This window comes from Gymnodraco acuticeps, unplaced genomic scaffold, assembly GCF_902827175.1.
Source record: "Gymnodraco acuticeps unplaced genomic scaffold, fGymAcu1.1, whole genome shotgun sequence".
Lineage (NCBI taxonomy): Eukaryota > Metazoa > Chordata > Actinopteri > Perciformes > Bathydraconidae > Gymnodraco > Gymnodraco acuticeps.
Window position 1 is genome coordinate 312,579 of NW_022991375.1, and position 18,925 is coordinate 331,503.

Sequence of the window (18,925 nt, forward strand, 5' to 3'; positions counted from 1 at the left end):
AGACCAGCAAGACTCCTGTAAGTACATTAGCTTCAAATAAGCCAAACCATGTTAATGAACCTTTTTACAGACAAAAGGTTTGGTCAGAAGAGGTGGGTTTTGTATACCATGGTAGAACATGTATAGACTTTCTGCAGTCCTGCTTTCAATGGGAAGCTCAGACCACCATTTTGGAGGTCAGTAGGTCAACTCTTTTGACTTACCCACAGCAGGAGCGTCGTACTCGTCCCCCAGCAGTATCTCAGGCGCAGAGTAGGCCAGCGAGCCGCAGGAGGTGTTGAGCGTCTTCCCGGGCTGAAACCTGTTGCTGAAGCCAAAGTCGGTGAGCTTGACGACGCCCAGCTTCTCGAAGAACACCACGTTCTCCGGCTTCAGGTCCCTATGCACCACGTGCAGCCGGTGGCAGTAGGAGATGGCGTGGACAATTTGGGCGAAGTAACACTTGGCCACCTTGGAGAGGAAAGACATGAATGGTAGTTAATGAAAGTAATCTATCTTGGTAATAACAAGACGGACAACTCTTTAGGTTATTTAGATTCTCTACATTGCATTACATTATAAGCTTGTGAGATAAATATCAAGAGATACTGTAAACGCCATAGTGCTAAACAACAATGACCTTTAGCAATGCTAAATTTGACAAGAGGGTTATCAAGAATAACTTTTATCCAATGACCTTTTCCCTCTCTGTCTGTGTCTGTGTATTCTCTTGTTCCGATTAACCCAGCCAAATCTTTTTTCTTGTTTTGTATCTAAATCTACGCCGGGATCCGGAGTCGAGGTTGATCCTCTTGCTGTAGTCCTGTGTCTTGGATCCTCTATCCTGAGTTCTGGATTAAGTCGTGGACTTCGGGTCGAGGCTGAACCTGTCCCTGCGGTCCTGCCTTGGGTCTCGTCATGCTGCTTCCCTGATGGCTTCCACAGGATTGTAGCTGATATCCTCGTGGATTAATCTTCTTATTACAGACACATGCATTTCCTAACATTCGGTCTATATGCTGTAAAATGTATTATCTCTTCGATTTACACACAGCATCTATTGCACGTCTGTCCGTCCTGGGAGAGGGATCCCTCCTCTGTCGCTCTCCCTGAGGTTTCTCCCATGTTTTCCCTTAAACTGTGGGTTTTCTCTGGAAGTTTGTCCTTGTACGATGTGAGGGTCTAAGGATAGAGGGTGTCGTTTTTCTCATACTAATATTCTGAACAATCTGTGCTGTTGTATTTGCTGTAAAGTGTCTCTAATGTAGGCTATTTTTATTATAGGTACAGCACTTTGGCTCGACCAAAAATCGTTTATAAATGTGCTATATAAATAAAACTTGATTTGATTTGATTTGAATGCAAGTAGACACCTTAAGGCGGTATTTATACATTTCAGGAAGTACGCATACTTGCTTTATTTCTGAGATATCAAAAAGTTTGAAATCAGGTTAGCAACAACCCCACAACCACCCTTCTTTCTTCATATTTACTCTAAGCTACGCTAGCTCTTCTGCCTTTAACTCCGTAATTAACAGACCAATATACCTCTGTGCAAGAAAGCAAATAAGCATACTTCCTTAAATGTTTACTTCCTTCAAATTCAAAACAAAAACAGGACAACATTTCTAATTTCTAAACAGATTCTCCGGGGAAAACATTAACAACATCTGACAAAACATGCCAACCTTTGTTTCAACATATTTTACTACAAAACTGACTTTAACTTACTCATTGGCTCTCAACATGTACCAGTGAGCGTGCATACAAACTTAAAGGGGCCCTTTTATGCTTTTTGGGGGTTTTCCCTTTTCTATAGTGTGTTATATAGGTTTTTGTGCATGTAAATGGTCGGCAAAGGCTAAAATCGAGTTTCTCTCGCACACACTCCCCCTCGGGGGTGGGACATCTCTAAGAGGTTGACCAATCGCAACAGAGCCAGCCAGCTAACCAATCAGAGCAGACTGGGCTCTGGTTTCAGACAGAGGGTGAAAGAGGTGCTGTAGCACAGGCAGTATGAGAAAAATAAAGAGCTTTTCGAACATTAAAGCATGGAGACATGTCACAGTAGAGACGCTAAATACAAATATGAACCTGAAAATGAGCATGAAAGGTCGCCTTTAATGAAAAGCCACTGTTAACCATGCAGTTTGAGAGCTTCTCAGCCCTTTTCCCTGCTTAACTTGCAATGTCGCAGCTTTCAATGTCACACACTTGCCTCCTGGTGTCGGGAATTGATTCACTTTAAAGAATCGGTATGCGCAATGCATTGGTGATTTCCTAACTACCTTTGAAGTGTCCTTCCCTGCATTCCAACAAAGTAGTCTTAACTTAAATAAAAAAACACATTTAAATTCTGTTCCCTAGATATGTTTTACTTCAGTGATTCTCATCCATTCAAAGGAGAATGAATATGAATATAATCCATTATATATCTACTTTCTCTTGCTTCATGGTAACACAGAGGGCCCTTCTGCAGGTAGGGTTAACCATTCCTCTGCCAGCAGAAAGCCTAAAGTCCAAAATCCCACTCACCTCCTCAGTGAGGCCTCCTTCGTGCTTCATGATGCAGTCGTACATGTCTCCTCCGTCTCCCAGCTCCAGGATGAGGTAAAGCTTGGTTGCCGTGTCGATGACCTCGTAGAGGCGCACCACGTTGGGGTGCTGCACCATCTTCATGCAGCGCACCTCCTGGAAAAGATGGGCCCGCGCCACTGGGTCCAGCTTAGTCTTATCTATCACCTTCACTGCAACCTGGAGGAAAAATAAAATGAGAAAACTGAACAACTGATAGACATCTGAGCCAATCTACAACTATCACAAGCAGAGATTGCATACTGGACTGACGTGGAGTGCCTTAAACCCTTTTTAAACCCATGCATACAAATACTTTATTCTCATAAAGACAAGAGGTGATTTATGCCAGACTTTAGCTAATAGCTTATTTCAATCTGCAGGCTGCAGGTACACTTATATATTGTGATTATTTTACATATATATTACCTATTCCTGCATTTACTTGCAGCATTATGTCTACTGCACTCTTTTATGGTAAGGCTTGGTGATATGAAGTGGGTAAAAGCAAAATAATTGAAAAGCTGCAAGTCTGTCAAACTGTAACTCATACTTTTAAACCAGGAAAAGAAAAAGCTTACCATATTACAATATGAAAAAGACAATCTCTCTCTTTTGTGAAATGTATCTTGAAATCCACTTAATATCAATATATTACCTAGCCCAATTATGTCAAACTATTTGATCTTTCTTTGTATATATCTTTCTATTGCTTCTTTTTTTGTGTTAAGTATATTGTATAATGCATTGTTGAAGGTGCCTGAGACTTTGCATTTCAGATTTTCATTGCCAACAATTACGCTGTAGCTATTGTGCACATGACAATAAGGCATTTGAATCTCTGAATGATTATCAAACAGTAACATGACAAGTATTTAGGGTTAAGTAAGTGCCTTGAGAAGGAAAGACCATGATGTGTCGCTTAAGCATTCACAAAAGCCAAGATCAACACAATATGTTGGCAAATAGCTTCACTCATCACCCTTGAGAGCCCACGATACTCGATTCTCAGAAGTGTTATCAGTCACCCTTGTGCTGTTTATAAGGGTGAGGCTACCTGTAGCTATTTAACGCTGAGGAATTTCAATACAAGCATCGCATTTGCATGTGCAGACAAGCCTACCTTTTCCCCTGTGAATACATGTCGGGCCAGTTTCACTACGGCAAAGTGTCCACGGCCCAGCGTCTTATCCAGGTCATAGAGCCCGGCGACCTTCCCATCGTGATGACGTTTGAGCCCCGCCATGGACACTGGTGGACAGGGGGGGGGGGGTGGTGGCCTTCTGTTGCCTGGTGGTTTCCGGTCAGTTCTCCATTTCCTCCTGAGTAGGTTCAAGTCAGACAGTGAGATCTGTTGGAGGCTCCTAGACGTGGACTTTCAAAGGTAGCTTCAAAGCTTTGACGATAAAAGGTTCTGCTGGATGGTAGCAGCAAAAATTCAGAATTTTGTCCAGCTCAATTCTTTCCAATCCTTTTGGTATCTGAAGGTGAAAATGATACAACAGAAGAGACAGAGAATGAAAACTCACCTCTCTATATAGAAAATATGACACCAATTAACCTGTAAAATGAACTGAGTCACCGCTTTGGAGGGAATACTGCCGAACACTGAGTCATGAACCTTGGCATGTTAGTGTGTCATGTAGCAATTAAATCAGTTGTTATAATGGAATCCAATACTTCCTATAATCCTATAAAGTGGCTCACCATTAAGAATTCCTATTAATTAAAAATGAAACAAAAATACTACAGCCATGCTTGCAGCTCTTTAGCGCTTTGAGCTAAATGCTAACATGCTACCGTCCAGGGCCGCCCCTCCCTACAGGCCAATCACGCAGGCTGCATGGGGCCCCGCCTTGCGCAGGGGGCCCCGCCCAGAGGGCCTCAGCTGCTGTGCGCAGTTCTCCGCTCAGTTCTCCGCGCAACCCCGGCTGACACGCGAGAGTGAGAGGTGACAAGGGTCTGTAACCCGACACCGTTGCAATGAATCGACATCTGACCAATCACGGCTTTGATACGGCCACTAGTGCAGGTGAAGAGATGTCGGTGAAAAGACAGTTTCAGTCCGGCACAAGCAAGAGGGGAAAAAAACAAAACATGAAGAAACTAGAGCATCACTCGAAGGTGGGTTATTGTATGAGTCAAATGTACAACTTGCGAATGTTGTATAAGTCAAATTGCCAATTGCCATATTAAAACATCAGCTGTAATTCACGACATGAAGAAGGCAGTCTCTGCATAGCATATAGGCTAATGGAGATGCAGTTATTTCCAGCATTCTTTATTTAACATTCATTCAAGTATGTTATGCCTTTTATCTGCTAATGTACAGGAGGAAGAGTGATACACTGTCTGTCTAGTTGGCTTACATAACAGTTCAAGTTTACAGCCTAAAAAACATGGAGCATTTTTCTCCCTTATATTCATTTTTATGTCAATTTGCACATTTCATGGTGACGCTCAGCCTCTCCCCTTAACTCCTAACAGTCATCATCATGTCAACCACAACACAGACAAATACTGATAGAAATGTGTGTGTAGTTGTTGATACATTGCTGACAGAGGGAACTACATTTTAATACAGATTTAAGAAATATCAGTTTTGAGCATGTCATAAGCATGTTTTGTCTTGACAATACAACTATATTATAATAAAATAATATAGTATTTATATTATTGAATTGATTATGATTATTATTATTAGTAGAAGTTGTTTATTTGCATTAATTATATTTTAATCTTTTTGAGGCTAGTATTTGGCAGGAAATGCAGACGTATTCACCTGTAAACACATACTGAACGACATACATGCACAACCATTTACCTCACTGCATAAAAAAGTGTTGATAATAATAATAAACAGGAATTATATTTGCAAAGTAGCCTACTTTGTTTCCAAAAACATTTTTTTTCACTCCTGTCGGTTGGGGGGGGGCTCATCTCACAATGTCGCTTGGGGCCCCAAGTTGGCCAGGGGCGGCCCTGCTACCGTCTCATACAAGGACATTGTTAACATGCTGATGTAAAGCAGATCAAATGTTCACCATCTACGGTTTTCTGTCAATCATTTATTTATTATCAAAACTATACAAATGTACAGCTGGTGGGCCTGTTTTGATGGCAGTTGATCTCAAACCTTAAAGTGTACATCCGAACATATGGCAGAAATCTTTAAATGTACTGATGATTTATTGTTCTATATACTGTAGGTATTGGGAGAACCACTGGTAATGTGTACAATGAAGTTTTTTATAGTGTTGATGAGACATTTTGTTATTATGCACTTATCCTATCCCTTACCAGGTGTTAGTTTTGGCAAAGTAAATGACCATAAAAGTAGGGGGTACAATTTGGCTTTCAAATAATCCTTTAAGACATTTTTGATAAATCAGTAGTTATTTCAATTTTCTATTAGTAGAATGTAAAAAGTAAAAACAATCAGTTCTTATAACCAAAAGGAAACATTTGTATATGTTTTGTTCGACCAAAAGTCCAAATATATCCGATAAACAATGATATCGGCGTTGTGTGGCGCAGTGGGTTGTGTGTAGGTTGTGCGTAGGTGCGTTGTGCGTAGGTGTTCGGATCAGGGGGTCACAGGTTCAAACCCCACTGCAGTCAGCATGTCGTTGTGTCCCTGGGCAAGATACTTCACCCCAAATTGCTCCTGTGGGGATTGTCCACAGTCTTCAGTATGTAAGTCGCTTTGGATAAAAGCGTGTAACATCATGTAATATCAAGCAGAGAAAAGCAGAAAATCCAGTCGACTCCAAATGAGTACCTGGAACCAGCAATGTATATTCTTTCTTGATTACATCCCTAAAGCGGTCCTATAAAAAAGAATAATATGGCCTCTTTAAGTGATAACATGTTTCTGAATCATATTATTTTAAAGTATTTATTAATGACTATTTTCTCAACTCTAGTTAATATATTGCATCATCGTTCTCCGGTTCTCTGTGTATTTAGATTGTTGTAATGTTGCGTCACGTCACGTCTAACCCTCCCTCCAGGGTTGTCATTCAGTGTGCTTCACAACCCTAATTATGAAACAACGCCCCCGGGGCAGCCATAGCATTCCTCTTTTAGGAGTCTACCTGCGTGCCAAGATCTAAATGTACAAGTGAAGAACATTCCTGGGAGGTGATACCTCACCAAGGAGTGTCCTTCTCACCTGGATTCACAGAGACAACTGGAAACCAAACAAAGGTTGCCTGGAAACTACCAGCGTAACCGAGATGAAAAAAGAAAAACGTCTCTAACCCACTGGCAGTTTGTGGCTGCTCAAATGAAACGTTGAAAGCCTAAAAAGCTCTTTTGGGGGGTTTTATGTGATCCTCAGTTTGTACCTGTGAGAAAAGAGTGAGTCATTTTCTTATAATAGGAGGCAGACAACTCCGCCTGTCTGCTCTGAGTCTCTCTCTCTCTCACACAGGCACAAAGTAATCTCAATTCTTCTCAACTCCTCGCCTGACACTGACAATGTGTAAGTGTTGATGTTAGAAAAACTGCCATGAAAATAAAAATAAACCCCACACACACACACACACACACACACACACACACACACTAGGGCTGCTCAATTCATCGTATTTTAATCGCAATCTCGATTACGAAAACGTTTTTAATAATTGTGATATCAATTATTGACCCAAATAATCGAGATTATGATTTTTGCCATAATCGAGCAGCCCTAACACACACACACACACACACACACACACACACACACACACACACAACACAGGTTTTAGTGAGTTGGTGATCTGATGTTTTAGCCTGCGTCAAATCGGGATCTACTCGTCTAAATCTAGACATCTTAAATCACCTGAAGAGTGACTGTGTGTGTGTGTGTGTGTGTGTGTGTGTGTGTGTGTGTGTGTGTGTGTGTGTGTGTGTGTGTGTGTGTTTGTGTAATTACTTGATCGGATTAAAGCAGGTGATGATGACATTACAAGATGAGAAAATGCAAGTGACCTTAAAAAACACCCAAACCTCTCCGACATGAAAGTGCAGCACAGCAGTGTATCAGTGTGTGTATCAGTCAGTTGTGTAACTATACAAGGTGCTGGAAGTTTGTTGATTTACAAGGTAGTACACAAACACAAACAAATATGAGGTCAAGGACCTGTTATTGGAGCTGCTCTGCTCGAATAGCTTGTGAGATTCAAGATATGAACGGGAGGTTATTAAGCCTCTGGTTAGCTGGAACCAGCTTCCAGGTAATAAGATATCAATGTGTTGAAGATTAGATATAACTTTATTGTTCAAGTACAAAGACAACGCACGATGCAAAAAGCAGTAAAGTGCAGAAAACATAGGTAGAGAAAGAAATAGTGAGATATGAACATTATATGCAGAAAGGTATACACTACAGCATGGAGTTAGTTTATTATTTAGGACTGGCTTATCTATAGCCAGTTGAGTAGCACTTTAAATGTTTGGCTCTATGAAACCTGATGTACTGTCTTCCTGGTCGAATGTACTTATTGTAAGTTGCTTTGGATAAAAGCGTCAGCTAAATGCAATGTAATGTAATGTAAAGTTAGGTTTATAATACAGTGGTATATAATAGGGTATACATAAGGTGTATAGATCAGTAATTTACTGTATGGACAGTAGTATAAATATATACAGTACAGGTCAGTGAAAAGTTGTATGTTAGTTGACAAGCTAATGTATGTGATATACTGCAGATGGTCCTCAATTAAAGATTGAATTCTTTTCCGGACAAATATTTGGTTTCCCCCGAGCTTTCCAACCATTGTGGCAGGCACTGACCAGATAATATTAGATATTACTACAGTAGTAGAACCTAAGATGTTATTACATAGGCCCAAAATTACACTGGTAAAACTTTAAAGATTTGAGGAAAATCTAAATAAATAACATTTTAAGTAGCACAAATATCGTTTTTTCTGCTGTCCACATCATGAGAATATACTTGTATCCACTTGCATACCCAGGTTGGGAGGCATTACTAGTCAAATACAATACAAATACACCAGAGAAGTATTATAAACTTAACTAAGGGGCAGGATATATATGGCGAGACCGTAGTATTTGTATTTCAGTGTTCAAGAATGTCCTATGCATTAACAAATAACTTAATACCATTATATTTACTGCAATGGTGCTATTGAGAACTCAATGTAAACTCACAGCACAGGAATACTGTATGTACCTAGTTTGATATCATTGGGAAAACAGTAGAAATGTATGTGATACATGTATGCAATGCATGAATATAGGTGCATTTATATCTGCTTATAATGCACACATCTGTTCATTCAACATTTACATTTGTTCTACTGTACAGTATTTACTTTTCATGTTTTACATGTACAGTATAGCTATGTATAGTTCCTGCAACTTAATTGCACCATGATGTCTCATGCACTATTTGTTTATTTGAAGTATAGCATGTTGCATTGTAAAGATTGTAATGCCATATATACATTGTAGATATTGTGCCTTTAAAAATGAAACACACTATGAATCTTTGAATGCTTTGCTGGCCATCCTACACTGCATTATATTATGTTTTACCTTATTCTTGAATCATTATGTCTCTTGCACTATTTGTATATTTTAAGCACAGTATGTTGCATTGTAAATATGATACATGCCATGTCTAGGTTTTAGTGCCTTTGTAAATAAAACACACTTCTCCTAATCTTTGAATGCTCTGCTGACCATCATACACTGGGTATCTATCCCTGCATTGACGCTAATGCCCATATGGGATCTGTCCAACCCCCACACCCCCCTCCACTGTCAACATGCCTGCTGGCTGCATCCACAATAAGATGGCAGTGCTGACCACCAAACGCACACACACAAACACACACATATGAAATGCAATAACAAGCCCCTCAAAATATTCACATTTAGGAAACCTTGAAAGCTTCTTTGACACATATTACTCCACGGGGCCCTGCACGCGCCGCATCAGATCTACTCACCACACAGTGATATAATGATGATGCGTCCTCCCGGTTACACTGCGGGGGCTCCGTGCGGGGAACAGGGCCCAAGTCCTCCGGTAAACACTCGATACCGACTGATAGCAAAGCGGTTATTCCATATTCCCTGTGTAAGTGTGTGACACTGTCAACTCAACCTCCCTCTTTCTCGCCCCCGTCTCTCGAGCGTTCAGTTGCGTCAAAGTCACAGGTAAGCAGGGCAGTACCGGAAGCGTTGCTTTCAAAATAAAAGGTTCTATTGAAATTTCTTTCAATTCAACAATCTATGTGATACAGACAGGGAGATTGACATGCTGCTTCTCACCCTCCCAAATAATAAAATACATAATTCCACACACATAGATATACTTTGACTTTGATACAAACCTGTACATCCACTCATATATATTGTCATACATAGACACACATATACACGTACACACATTAAGAGGGAGAAATAAAAATAACTTGTTTATCATACTTATTTTGACTTGTGAAATGAAGCATAACGTATATTTCACATAATATTTATTATCCTCCATGCCATGCCCAGGCCTGCATATTTGGAAAATTGTAGAGGAAAATAGACACAATTTAGTGCAAGAAATCACAAGGATAAATGTACGTACACCCTCAGACAGTTTGACTAGTTATCAGATATTTTTAACTAGAGCCACAATGTACAATTTGTTATCGATTGAGACGACGATTATTGTTCTAAATGAACCACTTCAAGTTTTGGTGTACAAATTGTTAACACATATATATATATATATATATATATATATATATATATATATATATATATATATATATATATTTAAGATGTCCATAGCATTTTCTCACCTATCTACCTATCTATCTATCTATCTATCTATCTATCTATCTATCTATCTATCTATCTATCTCTCTCTCTCTCTCCATCTATCCATCTATCTATCTATCCATCCATCTATCTATCTATCCATCCATCCATCCCTCTCTCTCTCTCTCTCTCTCTCTCTCTCTCTCTCTCTCTCTCTCTCTCTCTCTCTCTCTCTCTCTCTCTCTCTCTCATCTATCCATCTATCTATCTATCTACCCATCCATCTCTCTCTTTCTCTCCATCTATCTATCTATCTATCCCACACCGTGAGCACACCGTATGTATAATGCTTTTATTTTGAAGGGAAACTAGCTTGTGTTCCGGTGTCGTTAATACTGATTGACAGCTCCATGGCCACTGCGCATCTGTACCATTCATCTCTGACGTCAGAACTACGCTCGGAGAAAAGCGTGTTAGTCAGGCTCAACACAAAATGTGCATATTTACTTTAATCAGTGTTTTATTATATGACACAGGATACAAAACAACAATGGGGTCATTATTTTACTTCCTACAATTATAGTATTATTATATAAAAGTAAAAAGGTTTATTTCTTAGTTTATTTATATCTTGTATTAACTAATAACCTGAATCTGTAATTAGGAAGTGATTTTGTAAAATACACGCAGACTTAAAAGTAAATAATTGTTTCTAAATGGAAGTATAAAGCAGCATAAACTAAAAATAAAGAGTAAAGTACTACCCCAAAATCATACTTAAGTACACCACAGAGGTGGGAGAAGTACTCAGATCTTGTACTTGAGTAAAAGTAAAAGTACCAGAGTCTAGGAAAACTCTGTTACAAGTAAAAAGTCCTGCAATCAAAAGGTTACTCAAGTAAAAGTAGAAAAGTATTCGCATCAATATATACTTTAAGTAGTTTTAAGTTCTCATTGTGCAGATTGGCCCATTTCAGAATAATATATATGATATGTTTTATAATGATTGATCATTGAAGTGTTCTCAAAGCTGGTAAAGGTGCAGCTAGTTTGAATGACTTTGTATACTGCAGGGTAGCTTGTGAATTTACTCCAGGTGGAACTAAAGTCTGATTTAACACTTGATTATATTTCACATCATTCATCCACATCTGTGAAGTAATTAAAGGTATTACATGTAGTGGAGTAAAAGTAGCCTACACCATTTACCTCTGAATTGAAGTGGAGTAGAAGTACAAAGTAGCATCAAATTAAAATACTCAAGTAAAGTACAAGTATCCCAAAATCATACTTAAGTAGAATACTTGAGTAAATGTACGTCACCACATTACTCACTGCTTATTGCAGACTTGGGAGGGTTACTTTAAAAATGTTATCCGTTACAATAACTAGTCAAAAAATGTAATCGGTAACCTAATCTGAGAATCTAAATACAAAAGTAATCCGTACTTTCTGTTACTTTTGGATTTCCTCAATATCAAATGCAATGAAAAATAAATAAAATGCTTTTTACAAAAGTGTATGTAACAATATAACCCTAGAAAAGAAGAAACCAAGATATTTTATATAGAAAATGTAGTAAAAGTAATAGTTTACAAATGCTGTTTAATAGACTGTATTTCTGTTTAATAAATCAGCTGTCCACCTATTTCATTAAAACAAATAATGTTTTTAAAATAAATTAAAAAAGTATCCTAAATATAAACCATAAAGGTAATTCAGTACGTATATCTATATTATATCAATCTTTATTCCAAAATGTATTGTAACAATGTCATCCTGCTAGTAATCTCAATTTGTTATGTTACAGTAATCCGATTACCTTTTTTTAAATGCAATTGTCATTTAATTAATTTACCTTTTTTACCCCGATTACGTATTCTCGTTACATGTAATCCAATGCCCTTCATGCTTTTATTTAACTATAAAGGAATTAACTTCACATACGAGACTAAAAACCTACATTCATGCTTTTGGGGAGGGTTTATTTAAGATTGTTTATTTATAACTAAAATAAAAGACAAAGGGGTCAGCATCCTTTGTTAGCTGAGACTGACATCTAGTGGACGTTTGGGCACAAGGCTCTTATAAAACAAACCATTTCCAATTACACTCTACTTTAATGCTACCAGGTCTGCAGTGAAGACACATTTAGGGGACTCCAAATCAATCCTACATCCAGATGAAATTGAATCCCAGGAAAAAACTAGATTAGGAAGAGCAGAGTTATACACAATGCATGCAAGTATTTAGAAACACCTGAAGGTCAACATTCAAGTGGAGCTCTGTAACTATTTAATAAAGTAAGAATATTGGTCGCAATAATCAGTTCAGTTTAAATTGCCGCGTGTGCTTTTGTTCAACGTCTGTTATCGCTTATATTCAGATGTCAATATCCCTAGTTAATTTAATTCATATACATTCATTTTAGATGATTCAATAGCACTTTAACCATCTCTTCATGTGTATAGGTATTTACGATGCACATTTACACAAAACAGGGGCTTGAAATTGAACCGCTGATACGCGTATGGCCTGAAAATGTCATAACTGAACCAAGAGTTTTTAGTTGTGTGGCTGGGAGAAAACTCAAAGTGTAATCTGAACTCAGATCAGAAATGTGTCTTTTCCCTCAAAGCAAAACACAAGAACCCTTGAGCTGAACAGAAGTGTGTGGATGACTATGGCGTATATAAACAGAAGTTGTTTAAAATGTACTTTTTGCATCTTATGAATAATTAAGATGGAGGGAAGTTGGGTGTTATGGTGAATTTCCATTCATTTTTTGCCATCATCCCGTTTTCTTAAGTATGGCTATTTCTTTAATTTAGTGACTGAATGACAAGTGGATGCTTATATAAACATACATGGTCTCATGGTTGGTAAACTCGAGAAACTACTGATTAAGTGTTGCCTCTTTGAGAAGCAATATATTAAACACATTAAAAGCAAACCACCACAGCACTGAACCGTCTGAAACACCACCAACCAAAGCTGAAGCAAGATCAGACGGGATTTACAAACAGGCTTGACCAGTCGATCATTTCATTTTAATTTGGGTACAAGAGACTAACTTTAGACTTGAGTATTAACAGACTAAAAAGCGGTGCCACACAATACTATGTCCTGCATATTGCATCATGTTTACACTTCATTCCCCTGCTCGCTGCACATACCAACGTTTGTAAGCCTAAGGTTGACATTTACCAGTCACTAGTTTAGAGTAAAGTTCACACGAGAAGAACAGTACATTTCCAACTGAGCCATTAGATGTTTTTCAAAGATGGCGAAGAGAAGACAAGACGCAGATGAACAATTGAACAGGAGATTTATTTTGTGGGCACTGTTCACTTCTTTGCTGCCTCCTTCTGGAGCTTCTTCACCTCATGCTTGATGATCTTGTTCCTCTGCAGAGACAAAAAGTGCATCGATTAAGAACTGCTCAATGACTGCTGTACGATCTCTATTCTACACACTTAGACCAATGGACCCGTTACATTTAATTGGCTTTGGTTGTTAAATCAAATCTGCTGCTCGTAGGAATTAATAACCACATTTCATTCGAGGGCCAGAGACTGAGCATCGGCAGGAACAAACCACTGTCAATTATTTCTCTCTGGGACAATTAAAAAAAGCCAGACCCATCATTAGTTTTATGAGCTGCAGCTGTTTAGTCAGTCAGCTGTGAGAAGACCTCCATCAGGAGGCATTACAAGTCTAACCTCACAGATCTACAATGGCCCATTTTATATGTAACCATTACTATTGTGTAATAAATGTGACTTAAAGAAGGAAATGCAGAATAACTTAAGACCACAGATAAAGCTAGCATCAATTTGCTGTCCACATTTTCCCCACGTGAAGGAAACGTGCCTAAATCTGTTGCACTTACCATCCTCTTGGCCTTCATCACCTTGTAGCGGTCAAAGTCGCCCATTTTGGACCTCTGCAAAAAGAAGGAGAAATAGTCAGGGAAGAACCAGAGTAGTTGATTTCTCTCAGTTTAGCACAGCAGAATTCAGTTTTAAGGATGGACATGGACGTTGATAAAGGGAGTCAGTTTGCTTTAAGTTTAATGTTTGGGGCCCATGACGCAATCCAGAGCAGAGTCCTGCATCGGGTCGGGTACCCGACGGGTGACCCGCAAAAAAGGTGATTCGCGGATGGTATTTTTTCAAACGCTTTTTCCCGGGTAAAACGAAGATGATGCGGGTCGGGTCGCGGGTATTGCATAATAAATATATTAAAATAATAATAATTTAGTTTAATGGTTAAAATCCTCAGACCTCTCCCCGCGCATAATCATAACCTCTGCAGCGCATCAATCTGCTTCTGAGCGCGCCACATTCGAAATGGCTGAGTTGAAGCTCTCTAGCGGAGAATACAGCATTTTCAGTAACACTTCCAACGAAATCCAACGTCTGGAGGCTTTTGGTTCCTAGATGGAGAAAATAACCAACATCCCACGCTTTGAGACAAATATGCAACTGCGTGTGTTAATAATTGCACGTTTTCACTGCTCATATGCGGGTTCGGGTCGGGTTGCGGATCTTGTGCCGACGGGTCGGGTCTCGGAACTAATTGGCAATATGTGCGGGTAGCGGGGCAGGTTCGATATTGCACGTCGCGGGTGCGGGTCTTGAAAATCAGACCTGTGCAGGACTCTGATCCAGAGACCCCTACGGCTGGAGAAATGGAAGGTGGGCTGCCTCTTTAACAGAAGCTTATTCGTGAAACTCAAACCTAACCTAACAGCTCAGACAGGAGGGGCCGTATTTTTTATACAATCCTCTAAAACTATCACACAAACCACCGTCAGGATCATCTGAGCAGTAAACAGATCAGCCTCATACAAACATACCCTCCATGTTAAATAAAGGAGAATATAACAGTGGGGGAAAAACTGAAATCGTGTTTTTTTAGAAATTGTTGGAACAATTGTCTGGGAACCAAACTGCTGCACTCACCAGCTGAATGTACTTTCAACTATGTCAGTAACTACGTAGCGGATTCAAATCGAGCAGTTTCCTGGAGAAACCGTGCAATCCATCATTGAAATACTGGTAAAAATATCATTTGGTCTTGCTTCTATGGCATTCAAAAGTCTTTACCTACCCTAGCACATTTTCCCACACTAACAAGAGAAGTTAAAAATATTTGTTTTGGAACGCAACAGAAATGTTGAACAAAAAGTCTGATACTGCTGAACAAAAAGGCAATTATCAAAATCTTGAGAAATTCTCACTACGGCTAGGGATGAGTATCGTTTGAAATGTATCGATTCCGCTTCTTATCGATTCCAAAAGTGTAAAAGAAAGAGGTTAAACGTTTAGATAACAAAAATATCTTTATTCTTTTAAGCTTTAACTGACATTTTTACAAATAAAAAATATACATGCAATACAAATGTATTGCACAATAGCTGTGCTTTGTTTTAACTGAGCTAGGCCTGTGGCAAGCTATTAACTTGCCACAGGCCTATATAGCTCTGTGCCTTGTCTTTTTGAGTGTAGTGGAGCTTCACTTCAGAGCGTTTACCGCGATCCATCTTTGGTGTTATGAAGTGACTGAGCTCGTGAACTGTCTACTGGAGGAGCCTCGCTGCGGGGCAACTGTGAACCTCTGTCGCCTGTCAGCACAACTTACTTGATGCCACTTAAAAAAAAAAAATGTAGGACGGACCAGGCATGACAACCGGCCGTTCTGTGATTCTCCAGAACACACAGATGGCCAGTCCGCCCTTACCCTGTATTCCACCGGGTCGCCGCGGCGCAGATGGACCCGGTGGAATACAGGGTCTACCGCGTTTAGGAACCGCTAAGCAGAACCAAAATTGTGTATTTTGTTAGGAGTTTCGGTTCCCAACCTTACTACCGACTGTAACACATCTTACATCTGAAGGACAAGTAGGATGCCATGGTTTTGCCCATCCTTGCAGTGTTCAAAGTGAAGAAATAATGCATGCATTTGCCTTACGACTCTTCTTTTACCCATAGAACACCCTTCAAACTAGTTTCATGACTGTTTATGTATCCCTGCTGTCAAACAGAACAAACCGGCGGGGGAAACATCTCCTCACTGCCGGAAGCAAATCAATTATTTAAAAGCCAACTGGAATCTGCTGCTGCTGCAATAACAACTTATAAAATCGTTTTTATTGTCAAATATGTTCATAATGACCAGAGGGAAACATTGCCTTACCTTCTGTCTCGCCTCGATCTTCTTGGCCCAGCTGCTTTCCGACCACTTCTGGGTGACTTCGGCCTTCACCCAGGCTCTCCTCACAAACTTCTGACGAGCACTGTGAGTAAATACAAACAGTCAGTACAGATACAAGAGGGATTACTCAAGTTTTATCAATTAACAACCACACAGGGAAACCCAAATCATGTTTTTCCTTTTGAAGTATTAGAAATGCAGTCATGGTAGTCTCATTTGCAGTACAGCGTTGACACAAATCTGAGAGATGGACTTTTATTAATCCCTCGTGGGGAAATTGTTTCTCTGCATTTGACCCATCCTAGTGTTCGGAGCAGTGTGCTGCCATTTTGAACGGTGCCTTGCTCAGGGACACCTCGGTAGCACTTGGTCTTGCCGGGACTTGAACTGGTGACCTTCCAGTTACCAAGCCCCTATCGACTTCGCCACCACTGCCCCAAGGATCTCTTAAGATGCTCGATACGAGGAATTTCTGCAATAAGGCTGTCAAATTTTGAAATAATGAATTAAGAGTCCTTAGCTCTGCCTCCCTGGTGCTCCCAGTAAACTACTTTATTACATGCAACTGCTTGTAGAATTAAAAACTATCTCCAACATTAAAATAACATAAGAAAGTATGTTGTTTCCTAGTGGTTCCTTTTGAACTAACTTTGATTGCAGAGACAAAAAACGACGTTGTGCCGCCCTATTGACCACAATGACAGGCCCCTTATAAGATGCCGCTTCTAAAAATTGCAAACTAGGGTTATCCTTGAGTGGTTTCTAGAAATGCCTAAACTCTTGTGTACCTAGCCTGGTAGGAAAAGGAACACAATCTGTACCCTTTGTTTAAAATAAGTTGTGTTTTTGTTTTAAGAAAAGGACTGTTCCCACTCACCTGTGAGGTACTTTGATGACGTAGTCTGTAAGCTGCATGCACTTGAAGGGCATGGATTGTCTCTTCACACCTGTGCAGGGACCATCAACAAGGGCCTAAAAAATAGAAACACAATTAAAAAAAAACTATAAAACAAGTCCAAAGTGATGCTTACGCTACTCAAGCCAATCTCACTCACCCTGTTTTGGTCGATGACATCTACGATGGCCACCAGCTTGCCAGCATGGGGTCCGAAGGAGATGTAGGCAACACGGCCGATCTCAACGAAGCGTTTGAACACCTGAGAAACACACATCACAAAATACCGAAAGTCAAAAGGAGGCTTTTACATGGAAAGGTAGACAGTCTCAGTTTAGCCAGTGGGGCAAACGAACTAAGTACTTATACTAGAGAACTCTGCTTTCTTACCACTTTGTTCTTCTACCCCACTTCATTTTTACGAGGTAAATCCTGTACTTTACTACTTTACTTACTTTGACGATTTGAGTAATGACGTGAAATTTAAACAATTCTTTAGTTAAACTTGAAGTAAATTACCCTCCAATAAATAAAGTAATTTAATGTAGCTGCACAGTTACCAGCTTTGAGAAACACATTGATGCATAATGTGTTGATCTAAAAAATTAGACAATCTGCATAATAAAGTATGTTTTACTTTTGTCAACCATATTTTGATGTTAATACTTTTACTGGGGTTATATTTTGAATGTAGGACTTTTACTTGTAACCTATTATTCCTACATTCTGGTACTTCTTATACTTGAGTAAGATATAGTATATTGTCGCAAATTAGTTTTTTTCTTCTCCCCAAAGTACAATATCCGAGTACTTCTTACACCTCTGAGTTTAGACTTTAATTGAAGACACCCAAATCAAGAGACTGTATATTTCTGGGTCCACACAACTGCTCAATTTGTAGGCAGGAGACTCACTTTTCTTGACTTATAGCTATGTTCGGATATACCACAGTTGATAACGTTGCAAACAAGCTAATGTAAGCTAGCTAATGTGTCTTTTAACGACTTGCATGCCGCTAAAACGGGACTACGTAGAAGCGTATTTCCAGGTGTATGCATAACATGTCATACAATTGAAAAGAAAACATCGCATGCAGATGATATCAAGCAATGTTGTCGTGACAAACCACGTGTAATTAGTCCAATAAAGCGAGCAGGCCTCTCCCCGGACGGACCACGTTGTAGCCGACATCTTACACATATAGCGTTAAAACTTCAAATACAACCATAATACCACACAAAACTATCCATGAATATACGTGTAAGTGTGTTAACATTGCACATTAGTCTCGTTGTTCCAGTTAAATTAGATATATGAAAAGAATTTCGACAAAGAAACGCTACAACTCTGATGGCGAACTCACCATGATGGCAGTCCGGGAGCAGAAAGGCCGTCTCAGCTTCCGGTTGACGCAGATACGTCTTCCGCTTATACTGTACGCATGCGCACTGTGTATATTTTCTTCTATGAGTTTTTTCTTTTATACTT

The 18,925-nt window shown here is 39.4% G+C and overlaps 1 protein-coding gene and 1 pseudogene across 1 annotated transcript; both read right to left on the minus strand.

Moving 5' to 3' along the window:
* Window positions 1–9,712, minus strand: part of LOC117562971 — a 44,561-nt pseudogene extending 34,849 nt beyond the window's left edge.
* Window positions 9,713–13,634: 3,922 nt separating this feature from the next.
* Window positions 13,635–18,883, minus strand: rpl14 (ribosomal protein L14). Its single transcript, XM_034240817.1, has 6 exons — window positions 18,801–18,883; window positions 17,598–17,699; window positions 17,420–17,514; window positions 16,525–16,624; window positions 14,216–14,269; window positions 13,635–13,730 (listed from the first exon to the last, which is right to left on the minus strand). The coding sequence occupies exons 1-6, from the start codon at window positions 18,801–18,803 to the stop codon at window positions 13,671–13,673; spliced, it is 414 nt and encodes a 137-aa protein (XP_034096708.1). The 5' UTR covers window positions 18,804–18,883; the 3' UTR covers window positions 13,635–13,670.
* Window positions 18,884–18,925: the final 42 nt, after the last annotated feature.